Here is a 15380-nt window from a genome sequence, read left to right as displayed (position 1 = left end):
TCTCTGTGTGTGTGTCTGTGTGTGTGGGTGTGTGTGCGGAGAACAATCTCTTCCATGCAGGATAAAACATGCACGTGTGTGTGTGTGTGTGTGTGTGTGTGTGTGTGTGTGTGTTTCTAAAAAAGCGCTGTGTTGTGCGCCACACAATCCAGTGTTTCACAGTGTTTCTCACCGTCTTTATTGTGGAGTCGTTTGTGTGTGTGTGTGCCAATATCTTCTACAGTTCAAGTACAAGCCCTTGGAGTTGTTTCCATGGATACCAAACAATTAGCCGGGATTCAGAATAGAACCTGGAGCGTCGCCTATTTACAGGCTATGGGATTGTGCGAAACCTAAGATGACAGAGTCTTAATTCTGTCTGTACGAAGGAAGGGAAGCGTTCGTGTAGGTATGGGGTCGTTAAAAACAATTAAGAATATCATCATAACATGAATATTAGCTTGTGAGCATGTTTTAGCTTCTTTATATGTATAGTGGAATATACAACCATCCTAAATAGCGTGGCACTTTTGCACAACCAAATCTAGAAAATCATCGTTGGCTTTGAGTGTTGCGTAATTGTGACTTTGCAAACAGAATGCAGACAGGTGAGGTCAGCCTACCACTTTAAAAACCCAAATCTTAGGTAAAGACTACATTTTCCCTCGGATGTGGAGACGGGAGCGTTTGAATGGCGTCTGAATATATCGGCTATCTGACTCACAAACATATTTTCATTTTCATTCAGCATTGTTCAGTTCTGTTCTGTGTATAGAAAAAAAGAGAGAATTGACGCTGTAGCCATTTGTCCTTGTCACTGGCTTATGATGCGTGTGTGTGTGTTGTCAAGCGTTTCCTTTGTCACGATGAAAGCGTCCTCTAAATTGGGTTGAAAATGAGCTGTCGGGAAACAATGCAACATTTCTGCATCTTTACCTCCTAATCTTGTAATTAAATCAGCGAAATCTAATTTAACAGCTCAATTTGTGAAATAACCAATCCACATTATTACTGAACCTGAAACGGCTAATTGTATATGGGTTATACCTCATTTCTGACCTATTTTAACAGGACATTGAGATTGTTTAGACATAACTTACTTGATGGTTAATCCTGTATCAGTTGGTTGGAGGCATCTGGAACGTTGTTATTGACCTCATGTTGTTTTGAAAGGTCACACATGAGCGTCAGAGAGCTTTGAAAGCTGTTTCATGCTGTTGTCATTCAAAATTAATATGATCAACCTGTGTCGCTGTTGGCGCAGACTTAGTGCGTTTCGTGTGGCGTTCTGTTTTCAATTCCTGTGTACAAACGTGTATATTTGTGAATTAATAACAATTATAATCATTTTCCAGGCTGCTTATTTCCCATTTCTTTTGCCCTTTTTTCCCGCCAGATCGCAGTCGCAGGGCAAGCTTTGCCTCGGTCAGATCTTCAAGCATGGAGACTCCTCCAAACGCCACGCCGCAGGCCTTCAGACAGCCCGTGAGTACAGCGAGGTGGACGCACACTGATGCAACTCTGAGAAACGCCTGCTTTGTTCTCACGGAGGAATCATGGTAGAAACTGGCTTTCTTTTCGCTCAGTGTAATATTGTAAACAGCAAAAAAAAACAAGCAGGGGGAAGCAAAGCGGGAAGGAAGGTTTACACAGGAAATTACTTTTACATTGGTTATTGCTTTTTTCGTAGCAGTATTTTTAAAATGTCTGTCGTTGTTGCAGCTACATGCATTCAGTTACAGATTTGGAAGTTGGATCTTTGGAATGATGGATATATTGGAGTGTGTAGCGAGTACACAATGTTTATTTCTGCTCACATAATCTGTATTTGTCCTTTCTCCTCCCGCCGGGGCTTTTAGAGTTTTCTCAATCGAAGGTTGAAGGGCTCCATTAAGAGGGCCAAAAGTCAGCCCAAGCTCGACCGGACCAGCAGCTTCCGGCAAATGATTTTACCTCGTTTTCGCAGCGCGGACCAAGAGAGGTAAAGTGCCTTCACACGCCTACACACTAATACTGGCCACATTGACATTTATGACCTCAACATTTATTAATTTTGACATTTGGAGGTTAAGTGACGACCTGCAAAAGCAAAACCATATAAGTTAGGGGAGGAAAATATCACAATCTGTACTCTTATGCCAAGTGTTGATTGATCAGTTCATTTCAAATTCGCTGCAAAACAGGAGATCTACTTCATTTGTGTATGATTTATAGTATAGCCCTACATGGATGTGCACTGTGTAGTGTTGACAGGATTTGTATGCAACAACTCTAATAATTCCAGATGCTATTCCAGGTGTTTTTGCTCTGTATTCTGACTGGTTGAGCTCAGATCCCAAAGGAACCTGGTTTGCTTTGTGATCAAATTTTTATGCCGTCCTCACACACTCCTGTCACAGCGCTGGTTTGTGGGGGGGGGGGGGATGCAGAGCTGCGTGGAGGCGGAGTGTAAAAATGTAACGCTGATGTTACATTTTCCCTACATAATGGACGTTTCCAGGCCGGTTTGCGCACGTGGACGCCCTCAGATGTGGAAGGTGTCATTTAGCAGGAGATTTAAAAATCCTCCGTGCTGTAAATGAGGGCGAGCATCGACACAGAGGCTCCCTTCAGACGCAAAGACAAACAGTGACTAACCTGAGGGTGAACTGCGGTGACAGCGCTCACTCATGTTGGGATTAAAATAACTGTCTTCACCCTTCAGTATGATTTTTTTCTTCCCTGCAGCAGCCATTCAGCGGCTCCACAGCTGCCTTCACAGCCTGCTTCAAGTTCGGCCCACACAGCTCAATTCACCCAGTAGTGTTAAGTTGACTTTGCTACAAACCCTCGGCATCCAACTTCACGCTCTAGCTTTCCGACGCAGCTGCTCTGCCTCTGCTGCCAACTTTGGTTCACCAACGATTTTTTTCCTCCTTTCCTACGGCGTTTTGAAGATGATTCACTGCGGCTGCATTAAATCCTTAAATTATCTCATTGTTTCCTGCGATATCTGCCGTTTCTTCATACCTGTTGCCATTTAACAATACTGAACCCTTTTCTTGCTTCCAGCTATGAATTCTTGCATTTGTTCTTCTATACGGAGAGTCAGATTATGTTAATGTTATTAAGCTTGAAACTAAACCATCCATCCATGTAACCAGTCACACCGAATGACGATCTCAGGCCTCCAGTTCATCTTGTCATAGTTTTCTTTATTACAATAATTAAGGGTTCAATCCAGACCGGTAATTAATTTGTCTTTCTTTATTGATGTATTTGTGAGCACGAGTGAAAGTAATTGTAGCATCGGAGAGGTCAAGAGAAAAGTAATAGTAATTCATTGAAATGGCTGTGTTTGATTCAGCCACTAATGTCCCTGATTCCTCTGCAGGAAGAGCAGGCCAACCTCAGATCTCCTCAGTTCATGATCAATATTTTGGTTTACCTACAGTACAGAAAGGCGGTGAAGGTCAGCCGTCTCATCTAAACCGCTCAAATGTTTTGAGCCTTAACAATCCTTATGTGGCGCTCACCTCTGAGCCGCCATGCTGACCCCCGAAGCAACACCTGAGCTTCTGAGCCTGAAGTTTGTCCGTCTCCAGGCTTTTGATCGGTCAGCAAATCTGTTTTAATGGCTCACATATCCCTTCAATTTGCTGCACCTCGGGCTGAAAAGCAAAAGCTGGAGCGAAAGGGCAGCCTGGGGCCCTCAGCAGCATTGGAGGTTACTTCCCATCTTAAATCTCATTTACTTTCCCTCCTTTCCTCTCATATCTCTGCGCTCTATCATTTTCCTCATCTGACCCGCTGACCCCTCTCTACCATGGCGCGCCTTTCTACCTTCAGTCCCACCTCCTGTTTATATCAGCCCTAATCCTCCTTGTCATTTTTATGACATCATCCCTGCAGACTGTTGGGATGCTGAACGCCTTCTGATCAGCTCTATTTTTGATCCATTTACCCAGAATGATCCATCAACATCACCTCTAATCTCATATTAGCACACTTTGGCTCCTATTTTAGCTATTGGAAATCAAATTGGCAACACCACCAAGTGTGTGTGTGTGTGAGTCACTTGAACAGTCCATCCCATGCACGAGCTGAGTCAACAGACTGAAATATAAATTCTGAGGAGATGAAAATCTGGCGGTCTTGACTTTTCCCGTAAAACTCATCACAAAAGGATCCTGTAGAAATATTGGAATGACAAAAGAAGCTGCAGCCTCACAAAGTGAACGGCAGGGTTTTCCTCAGCTGCGGCGACTCATTCTGTATTTGATATGGAAGTCTTTTATTGAATGCTAAGTGTAAATTCAGCTTTTCTCCCCCCCCCTCACAGGACGCGTCTGATGCAGAGCTTCAAAGAGTCCCACTCCCATGAGTCCCTACTTTCTCCCAGCAGCGCGGCGGAGGCTTTGGATCTAGTTTTGGACGAAGACGCCATAATCAAACCCGTTCATTCCAGCATTTTAGGACAGGAATACTGCTTTGAGGTGTGTGAAGTGTCACTTAATGGATAGCGGCGTAGTTGTACGTAACATTGGCCTAGTTTGTCTGTCCTGTGCCCCACAGAGCCTTGGGAACCTCTGGAAGTTTAGGTTCTAATCACAGATCAAAACAATGCAGGTGTACAAAAATAGCTGAGGTGTTTTGTTTCTGCAACACGATAACACACAAACACACAGTGATCTGGTTAAAGTGAGATGAAGCTGTAATCCAAAACACAAACCAAGTGTTGGATGGTTTAAATGATATTCGTTTTCCATATATTGGAAATCAATCAAGATGTCTTCTTCTCTGTAGGTAACCACCAATTCAGGAACAAAATGTTTTGCCTGCCGTTCTGCTTCGGAAAGAGACAAATGGATTGAAAACCTGCAACGAGCTGTCAAACCTAACAAGGTAAACACAAACAACCCACTTCCTCCCTGCTTCTATATATACTCTACCTGTATGTAGAATCTCTACCTGTAAAGAAATCTTGTTGGATTGTATATTCAAGGACGTTTCCAAACAAGGACTGTAATAATACAATAACAGACGTCCTCGCCGTGCTTCCAGGATAACAGCAGACGGACGGACAATGTGCTTAAGCTGTGGATCATCGAGGCCCGCGACCTCCCGGCGAAGAAGCGCTACTACTGTGAGCTGTGCCTGGACGACATGCTGTACGCCCGCACCACCAGCAAGCCCCGCACGGACACCGTCTTCTGGGGGGAACACTTTGAGTTCAACAACCTGCCCACCATCCGTAGCCTCCGTCTGCACCTCTACAAGGAAACGGACAAGAAAAGACGCAAGGTAAACGTAGAGATTTAGAAAAGAGATTTTTATTTGAATTATATTTAATATTCCGATCTTGTTTTCTTCAGTAGTGTCTGCAACATTTCATGCATTTCCCCGTTAAATTTATTTACTTGACTTTAATTTGGTTGAAATTTAAATAAATCGATCAAATCTAAAAGACTGTTCACTTTTAGACGTTTTAGTTTTTTTATGTAAATTTAACTCCAACATTTTTATAAAATCCTCCCATTTCAATTAGGATTTAATTTAATTTAAAGTGACTCCAGAATGAGAGACTGGTAATGCAGTTTTACTATGAACTTAAATACCAGATCTCACTTTAAACACTCACATAATCACAGCAGAGTTTTCATCTAACATAACTCCTAAATGATCCACGTCCATCTTAACCCTAGGAGAAGAGCACGTACCTCGGCCTGGTCAGCATCCCCATCTCCAGCATCACGGGCCGGCAGTTCGTGGAGCAGTGGTACCCGGTGATCCAGTCCAGCGTTTTGGCCAAAAGCGGCGGCGTGGGAAGCACCAAAGTCATCAACGCCTCACTCCGAGTCAAGTCTCGCTATCAGACCATGAACATCCTTCCGATGGAGCTGTATAAGGAATTTGCCGAGTACATCACCAATAACTACAGGACGCTGTGTGCCGTGCTGGAGCCGCTGCTGAGTGTGAAAAGCAAAGAGGAAGTGGCTTTTGCGCTGGTGCACATCCTTCAAAGCACAGGGAAGACTAAGGTAAACTAGGAAGGAACGAAGAAAAGTGAACGTCTTCCCTTTCTTCTTTTGCCTTAGAATCCATTTTAAACCTCTGATCTTTCCTCAGGAGTTCCTGTCCGACATGGCGATGTGCGAGGTGGATCGATTCATGGACCGCGAGCATCTGATCTTTCGGGAGAACACGCTCGCGACGAAGGCCGTGGAAGAGTACCTCAAGCTGATCGGTCACAGATACCTCAAGGAAGCCATCGGTAAAGCCAGCTGATGTTTAAGATGTGCCGTCTGAAGGAACATCTGGGGAAACATGTTGACCTTAGCGATGTTCCCTACTTGCAGGTGACTTCGTCCGCGCCTTGTACGAGTCGGAGGAGAACTGCGAGGTGGACCCCATGCGCGTCCCGCCGTCGGTCCTCGCTGACCATCAAGCCAACCTGCGCATGTGTTGTGAACTGTTACTCTGCAAAATTATCAACTCCCTCTGGTCAGTTTTGCTTCACGTGTGTTAGCAGAGAACGCTTTCAAATAGTTATAAGACGACTCGGATGTTGCTCGGTGATTCACCATATGTTGTAACCTTGAATTCCTCCGGGTTTTGAAGAAGCTGCTGGGGTTTTTATTTTGCTTCTCTCCCGACTCCCAACTTCTCGTTCTCAGCATATTTCCTCGGGAGCTGAAGGAAGTTTTTGCCTCGTGGCGAGCCAGATGTGCTGAGCGCGGGAGAGAGGACCTCGCCGACAGCCTCATCAGCTCCTCCCTCTTCCTGCGCTTCATGTGCCCGGCCATCATGTCCCCCTCCCTGTTCAACCTGATGCAGGAGTACCCGGCCGAACGCACCTCCCGCACTCTCACGCTCATCGCCAAGGTGATGCAGAACTTGGCCAGCTTCAGCAAGTGAGTCACCGTCTTCTTCTTCTTCTCCGTCCTCTTCTTCCCTCACCGACGTCTGCAACATTTAAAATCAGTTACATCCGGTTTATTTTTAGAGTTATCAACACGCTGTGACACGCCAGGTAGGTGGGAGATGCGTGACGCAGAGTGACATCACAGAGGCAGAGGCTGGAGGTTTTTGCCTGCCTGGGCAGAAAGTTTCCCTCACCTACACCGAGCTCAGAGTCCGTCAGCCGCCAGACATTTGTCCCCGGCGTTTTTTGGCATCTGTGTTTAAGACGTTGAGAGTTTGTTGGTGGAGCAGAGAGGAGGGAACCTTCCGAAAATTGGTGATAAAATGGGGGGAAAATTGGCTTTGAGGCGACATCGTGGGAAGTAAAGTCTCACAGCAAGGGAGGGAAGCGGAACTGCTGTTTTATTTACTTGAGTGCTTCTTTAGTGGATTATTTCATGCAGAAAATGTCTCCGATTGGAAAAATGTATTTAGTAATATTCCTATTTGACAACAACATCCCAAAGTTTGGACTCCATAATACAGGATTTTGCGTTAATTCAGGATTCAGATTAAACATTTACCATGTACATCTGTTCTACATCCCTGCTTATTCCCTTATCTTTTCATCTTCTCATCTTCTGTTTGTTCTCATGGTCTTTCTTCTGAATTTCTGCAGGTTTGGACCCAAGGAGGAATACATGTATTTCATGAACGAGTTCTTGGAGATGGAGTGGGGCTCCATGCAACAGTTTCTGTATGAGATCTCCAACATGGACACAGGTGGAAACGCAGGAGGCTTTGAGGGCTACATCGACCTGGGCAGAGAGTTGTCCATGCTCCATAGTTTACTGTGGGAAGTCATGGGCCAGCTGAGCAAAGTAGGTGAACTGTAAGAATCTGAAACATCAAACGGTTCTTTGATGTGTTTTGATCAGAGGTTGAAAGTGATTTGAACTCTACTGAAGGAAATTTAGTCTGCATCCATCCATCTACACTACGTTCGGATCAGTGTGCAGTGGCTGTGTTGCATCTCTTACAATCTTGCATTCCTTTATCTTTTTTACAAAACAGGATGCTATTCTCAAGTTGGGACCCCTCCCACGGCTGCTGAACGACATCAGCGTAGCTCTGAGGAACCCGCAGCTCCACATGCCGGCCAATCACCAGCCAGACCGACCCAAGGACAGACCCTTCTCCCGGCCATCTTTCAATCGTCTCATGTCCACCGACTTCCAAAGCCTCATGATGCGTGACTTAAACAGGTGACTTCTTCTGGTGTGATATCAAACATAAGTGTTTTATGTTACAGTATTGAGGGTTTTCTACACTTAAAGCTGTATTAGTTTCTCCAAAATGTGTGCTTGGTAGATAATAAACAGTCTAATAATGATAGCCCTCAAGTACAAGCTCCTAGATGGGTTATGCTCATTTGTAAAGGCCTGCAGCATCTTCATCAAGGCTCTATGTAAGATCCTAATTGCATAAAATATGCAGCTATTGAGAGGAAGTCAATGAAGACATTGTACGGTTTCACAGTGGGTGGATTAAACAATGAGGAATAAACACGTCATATGCAGATTGTGCAGTTGAAAACACAACACACTAAGAGTCCATAATGATAATGGTTATGCATCTCTTCAGGCTTTTGAAGTATTTTATCAATCTGTAATTGCCAAGCACCATCTGTTCTTAGACTCATTTCACCAAACCTCTTTCCACTGTGTGTCAATTCTTGTCTGCACTCTGTTATTGCCAAGAGGGAGCTGCTCTCAATGCAACATAACTGCTTTAATAGGGAACCCTTAAGTAAGACAAATAAGAGCACAAGTATCCCAGGATCCCTCTGCAGCCATTAGGTAGTCGCTCCTATCAAGCACTTTTATATTGGGCACAAGTGCAGCAGCTCAACTTTCTATTTTCAACTACTTGGCTTTACTGCAACTCGGTGGTTATTTAACAAATACACATTAATGCAGATTTCAGCAACTTAAGCCAGGAGTGTCTACAATACAATACGAAATACAAGCAGATATAGTCCATATTCTTGGATTAAGTGTGAAATGTGTCTGATTTTGTTTTCCCCCGGCTTGGCTCTGCAGTTCCATTGACATCTCCCGCTTGCCGTCCCCTACGACCGGAGTCTCAGCTGTCGAATCCCTGGCATCCAATTTGAACATGAGGCGCCACGCAGAGCGAGACCTGCGCTCATCCAGGGAGGTTTTCTATGTGACCCGCCCGCCGCTGGCTCGCTCCAGCCCTGCGTACTGCACCAGCAGCTCGGACATCACAGAACCCGACCCAAAGGTGCGGCCGTCTCCGTGGCATTTAAGTCTACAAATGGACACAAAGTGCATCAATATTCCTGAAACATCACAGGCACATTTTCCATTTTTCCAGCTCCAGTTTATAGAGGACAGTGAAGGAAACATGTTCTTCATCTTCTAGATAAGCTGAATTTAAAGAAATATTGGGATCAAAATGTTGTAGGAGTAAATGTTCTGTTTTTGTCTCCAAGGTCCACAGCGTAAATAAGAGTGTGTCCATGATGGACCTGCAGGACTCCCGTATGAACAGCATTTCCAACCTGAACTGTGTTGGAGACATGCTGACCAACTCTCAAGCGTCCATCGCCGGCCTGGCTCACAGCTTTGGAAACCTGGGCGGCCCGCTTCGCATGGGAGGGCACGTGTCCACGGGGTCGGCAGGCTCCGGTTTGAGGCTAAGCCAGATGGGCCACCTAGGGGGGCCCACGGAATCCATCTCTCAACAGCAGCAGCAGGCGGCAGCGGCCATGCACTTCCCCCTGTCTTTCCAAAATCCGCTATTCCATCTGGCTGCCCAGAACTCCCCCGCTCAGTCTCAGCACCCTCCCCCTCCTCTCCTGCTCGCCCCGGAGCCTGAGAACGGCCACCACGATTACGCGCCGGCCTTTGGCAATAGCGCCTTCTCCCGCAGCGAGGACTTGTCGGGCCTGCGGTCACAGAGCAGTCTGGTGCAGCCCAGCATCGTCCACTCACACAGTTACAGCGATGATTTCACCCGACAGAATCAGAGCAATGATTACGCCTGGCACCAGCTGTCACTGCAGGTGCAGGTAGGTATCTGTGTGTGTTACAGTAAGATCGCCTCCAGCTTGATCAAAATGCTGCGTTTGTGTTTGTAATGACGTGCAACATGTCCAGAAATGTGTGTCGTCATTTATCAGGAATCAGCAGAATGTTATCTCACCGTTCTCTCATGCACCAAGATTGACTGTAAGTCCTTTAGACGTAAGACAAAGAAACAGAGTCAAAACTACCAACTTCAACAAGATCCCTGTGAAAGATTTTGATTGAATAGAATATTAATTTGACCTTGTTGATTATCAACCAGGCACAGTGGCGTTCAGGGTGGATGTAAATACACTTCAGCAGCTGTTTCCTTTATGTTAGCCGTCACAAACCCAGAATTATCCCTTCACTTCCTTTGCGTAATGTTGTGATCACAGCCACCAATTATGTGTTCGGCAGCTGGACTGTTTTGCTTCATTTTCTCTCTTTCCCGACACATTTATAGCCTTGGTTTTACTTTGGTTTTACGTCAGATTCAGACTGGCCTTTGTGGCGCTCTGTGCTATTGTTTGTGGTGTAATGGTCGACTTCCTCAGATTGCAGTTAAAAATGAAAAGGGTTGAAATGTTTAGAAGATGGCCCCTTCTTGCTTAACACTGACATAAGGGCGCTTCTGATGCCACTTGTTATGCTACATACTTTATTCCTCTGTGTACAGGAGCACGGCCTCCGTTTTTATATTTCAGAGTCAAGACTGCACAGAAGCTCAGTCAGCCCAAGTGTTGTTGGCTTGCATTTGCATGTGTTCATTTGTTAACCTCCTGTCTGTGGTAAAGGAGCTTTTCACCAACTAGAAACAGCTAAATTGATCCTTCGGCCCTGGTTTGATGGAGCATGCAGTGTGTGCTGATCTATCGCACTGATAGGTTTACTACAGCATCTCTGCTTCAAATCACAGCACTCAATGATACTGTCATGTAGTCTTGAGCTATTTCCATCCTGCTGCGTGGGCTTTAATGGAACAAACATAACAAGGCTCCTGCCTAGTAATGCAGATGGACTTGTTTATCTATCTATCTATCTATCTATCTATCTATCTATCTATCTATCTATCTATCTATCTATCTATCTATCTATCTATCTATCTATCTATCTATCTATCTATCTATCTATGTCTTTGAATCAAGTTCCAAAGACACACAATACTACCTTTCCATAGGCTCAAAACACATCAATCGACCCTTAAAGAAGGTTTGAAGTGTCTTTGTCCTTTTGTCCTCTCAGGAGTCTCTCCAGCAGCAGCAGCAGCACCTGATGGGATTGGCCTCTCAGACGCCCACGGGCACAGGCACCCCCGCCTCTTTGGCCACGCCTCCTACTACTGTCCATCCTGTGCGCCACACATCCATGGCCCCCCCACAGCACCTCAAGTCACAGCGGTCCATCAACACTCCCGCCACAGCCACGCCGCCGAAGGTTCGTCCCCAGAGCAGGAACATTCTCCTCGAGTCTGCAGAAACGAACTTTGCTGGCAGCCAGCAGAAACCACGGCAACCTCAGCAGCCAACGCAGCAACAGCAACAGCAGCAGACGCAGCAGACGCAGACGCAGGCGCAGCAGCAGGCGCAGATGCAGGCGCAGCAGCAGGCGCAGATGCAGGCGCAGCAGCAGGCACAGCAGATGCAGGCACAGCAGCAGCAGGCGCAGCAGATGCAGGCGCAGCAGCAGGCACAGCAGCAACTACAACAAGAGGCACAAATGTCGGTCACAGACAGCCCGGCGCCTGGACTTCCATACCAGACAAGCTCGGCCAGAGAAAACCAGGGGCCGCCAGCGGCCGGCGAAGACTCCACAGATACGCCAACGAAAAGCACCAGGAAGTCTCAACTGGGGCAGCTGCAGCCTCCGCAGCAGCATTTGCTCAAACCAGTTACTAATAAACAGGTGAGGCTGACTTACACTACTACCACCACTACTCTGCTACACTACAACTGAAGAATATTCCTGACGTGAATTGAAAACGTGGCCCATCTGCTCTGTGGTCTCAGGGTTCCCAGTCCACTTTGAGCACAACAGGTCCTAATGAACGGACCGTGGCGTGGGTGTCCAACATGCCCCATCTCTCCGCCGACATCGAGAGCCTGCGGCCGGACCGCGAGGGTCAGCTGAAGGAGTACTCCAAGAGCATGGATGAGTCACGGCTGGAGAGGGTCGGTCCACACGTTTTATCTCCACCTCTTTAATTAGAAGTCTTACTCATTTCCTGTGAGACGCTTTAGGTTAAAATAGAAAACGGATCTATAAGGCAAACATGCATGAGTCGGATTAGACACTTGATGGAAGGGAGAAGCAGATCGCCTGTTCCAACATTGATATTCATGATTACGCAGACTCTTAAGTCTTAAACGATTCCACCACAGCTTTGACTGCCCACTTACTGCTTAAAATAAACTGTGATATAAAAAAAAAAAGCATTGAATATGCGGAAGAAACGCTGAATCCTTCTGAGAACCGAGTCACTAAGTTTGCTCCTCTTTCAGGTGAGGGAGTACGAAGAAGAAATCCATTCTCTGAAGGAGCGGCTGAAAATGTCTCACCGCAAGCTTGAGGAATACGAGCACAGACTCTTCTCGCAGGAGCAGCAGACCAGCAAGATCTTGATGCAGTATCAGAACCGCCTGGAGGACAGCGAGCGGCGGCTGAAGCAGCAGCAAGTGGAGAAGGATTCCCAAATCAAAGGCATCATCAACAGGTGATTGGTCCTCCTGGCGGTGACCTGGATCTCCTACTCTTTCTTTCATTATTCCTGAACATCTCCAAGTTTGTTTGTCATGATGGTTTTGGTTGGGTCTCACGCCTCTATTTCACAATGCCAACGCCATCTAATATCATCACTTCAGGACCAACGCGCTCACGTTAAAGTCACGCGAGCGAGAGTCATCTTCGCTGCAGCTCCAGCGTGCAGCTTTTGCCAGATTTTGTCCCAAAGTGTTGCAGAAACAGAAAAACACAACGGGGGGGAAGAATTCAATTCACGCCAATTCCCTGAAATCATCCAGTGAAATCCAGCTTGGGTGTAAAAGTAAATGTAAATACCGTAGCTTCAGATTAAGACAGGCCAAACCTCACCTACTTGGAGGAAACGCTTGTGGAACGACATTGAATTTTGTGTTTGGGTGTTTACATTCTTTACTCATTCTTTTGGGGATTTGACGTTGGTGTAAACCAGAGATCACACCTCCTTCAGTTCAGTCACAGTGGAACCCCTCCTTTTTTGACTACAGCCGTGCTGTCAGGGTCACGGATGGATGTTGGTTTGTTAGACGCGCCCCGAAGCTGCCGTCCGCTGTGTGTCAGTCCAGCCACTATAGTGCACACACACTCGTTCTGTACCTGTAGCTGCTGAATTTGACCTGCCTGAACTATAATCCGACACTTCCATAAAGCAATGTAGAGAAATCCAAATCAATATAGGCAGAACTTAATATCATCATATGGCCACATCATTTTACAGTCAATTTTAAAAAATGCCGGCTTTTCTATTTCTAGTTCTATATTCTTCTCAACCGGTATGTTTGTTTCTATTTCCCTGTTGTCAGACTCATGGCTGTGGAAGATGAGCTGAGAGGGGGTGCCATTCCTGATATTAAGCCTCGAATCCTCACAGACCAGGTTTGTGCCTGTGTCTTCATCTTTATTTTATCATTCATATTTCAGCTACAAGTCACTAAATCAGTCATTAAACAGCTTGCATATCCGCCGTATCACACGCTGAGCTTTCAACGCTTGCCAAAGTCAGCGCAGGGCAAAGAGTTCGCCCATTTCCATCCGCTGCATTAATGTCTGAAGCACCCCAAGTTCATTCTGTGTCGCTCTGTCACTCACTTACGGCAACGGATCTCTGAGTAAACACAGAGGTCGTGTTAGTTCGCCCATCTCGTCTAACAAGCAGTGTCGTTATGCGCCACAAAAAGGAGCGTCATTATGCTGCAAAACTTTCCCAGACATCGTAAAGCCTCGGCTACTGTGACTCATCCGCAGCATCACCCTGCTTCTTTAGGGACCCGGCGTCATGTAAGCTGAGTTGTGACGCGGGTGAACAAGCTGTGAGACAGAATCCACTGTCGCTGTCACCATCAACATTTCAGTTTGTTGTTACAGTCCATTCTTCTCTGGGTCTACTTTTTATGTTTGCCTGTTAGATCTGCAGAACAAACACCAGTGAGCGATGGGGGGGGCAGACTCACAGATGCTCCAGCTTGATTTAGATGAAGTGAAGTTAGTTAAGTTTTTATGTTGGAGGAAGTGGGATTAGTCGGTGAGCCGTTGCCGGGGGTTCCCGTGTTCCCATCACACACCCGCTCAATATTGACGCTCACAGAGGCTAAAAACGCTTTTTTGTTTTTCGACCCTTTGAGTTCTTACCTCGTGACAGCAACCAAAGTGTGATGTCATCATTATGTGTTATTGTCTTTTTGTTTTCTGTCTCTCCCTTCAGTCCATCAACCAGGGCTACGGTGGCCACCCAGGATCCTGACCACCACAAACTGGGGGACAGTTAATGACGGTCACCCAAGTGTAAGAAGACTTTGACTTTGACTTTTAAAAAAAGAAAGAAAAGAAACTGCAGTAAATCCAGCAGGACGATCAGAAGCGTCATCTCACACCGTTCTTTAAATCTTTGCACATATTTAACCTAAGCCTGTACCAGGAGTCGACAATCAGTGTAGTGTGAGGAGCATCCTGTGCACTTTCTGCACACTATGAACTGAATATAAGCCAATGCCACAACGATGGCAATACCGAACCTAAGGAGTTTTCATTCTTTAATCAGGAGAATGAAGGGTTGTAAAAAGAGTGAGGATGATGGTTGCTGTGCTACAAGTATGCTGCTCGCTTCTCACTGGAGCGGCCCAGGCAAACGTAGAAGAGACTTAAACACAAGCACAATATGCCCCTAGTGACGCTGTGACAGAACTACACAGACAGGAAACATCTTCGTCTTCATTTTCTTATCTACGCTCACTGATACAGTCAAGTCATGCAGGAAACTGATCTTCACAGGGCAAAATGTTTTCAATCACTAACTCTAGAACTGGGATTTGTTTTGTGTCTTTTGTGGTGCAGCTGTCAAACTGCATCACAACGGCTTCAAGGACAAATCTGAGACATCTCGTATGTTAGATTCTGCTGTGATGCACAATGTACAGCCACAACTACAGGAGGGTTTGTTGTCAAAGCAGTACTCAGTTATATATAAATATATATAGATATATCAACCTCTTTTCTAAATTAATCTAACCTTAAATGTGTATAATAATATTATAAAGTTGACAGGGTTACAGCAAACAGGGTGAGGACGTAATGACGTATTTACAGCCTTACAGGAAAACGACAAATGCTTTAATTCTATCTGAAAACGACGACATTATAACAGAGCGGCAAAAGTTGTCAACCGTTTTAATT

At 45.8% G+C, this 15380-nt stretch overlaps 1 protein-coding gene across 1 annotated transcript; it reads left to right on the top strand.

Moving 5' to 3' along the window:
* Positions 1–1383: 1383 nt before the first annotated feature.
* On the top strand, positions 1384–14179 carry syngap1a (synaptic Ras GTPase activating protein 1a). Its single transcript, XM_076139063.1, has 18 exons — positions 1384–1464; positions 1839–1960; positions 4301–4454; positions 4765–4863; positions 5023–5262; positions 5664–5999; positions 6088–6232; positions 6318–6462; positions 6636–6872; positions 7541–7742; positions 7936–8126; positions 8964–9168; positions 9380–9958; positions 11199–11537; positions 11637–11858; positions 11963–12124; positions 12455–12666; positions 13514–14179. Exons 1-18 carry the CDS (start codon positions 1420–1422, stop codon positions 13752–13754), a joined length of 3876 nt encoding a protein of 1291 aa, XP_075995178.1. The 5' UTR covers positions 1384–1419; the 3' UTR covers positions 13755–14179.
* The last annotated feature ends 1201 nt before the right edge of the window (positions 14180–15380 follow it).

The sequence above is a fragment of the Genypterus blacodes genome, unplaced genomic scaffold (genome assembly GCF_046128005.1).
Source record: "Genypterus blacodes isolate CSIRO-AG114 ecotype Tasmania unplaced genomic scaffold, CSIRO-AGI_Gbla_v1 ptg000438l_1, whole genome shotgun sequence".
NCBI lineage: Eukaryota > Metazoa > Chordata > Actinopteri > Ophidiiformes > Ophidiidae > Genypterus > Genypterus blacodes.
This window is presented reverse-complemented; position numbering and strand designations above follow the sequence as displayed.

What these genes read in the sequence shown, in the direction of transcription:
- syngap1a (XM_076139063.1), top strand. Translation starts at nt 1,420, where the DNA reads ATGGAGACTCCTCCAAACGCCACGCCGCAGGCCTTCAGACAGCCC. An exon ending in ATGAGTCACGGCTGGAGAGG is followed by an intron (nt 12,125 to 12,454) that starts GTCGGTCCACAC and finishes CTCCTCTTTCAG; the next exon opens with GTGAGGGAGTACGAAGAAGA. An exon ending in ATCAAAGGCATCATCAACAG is followed by an intron (nt 12,667 to 13,513) that starts GTGATTGGTCCT and finishes CCCTGTTGTCAG; the next exon opens with ACTCATGGCTGTGGAAGATG.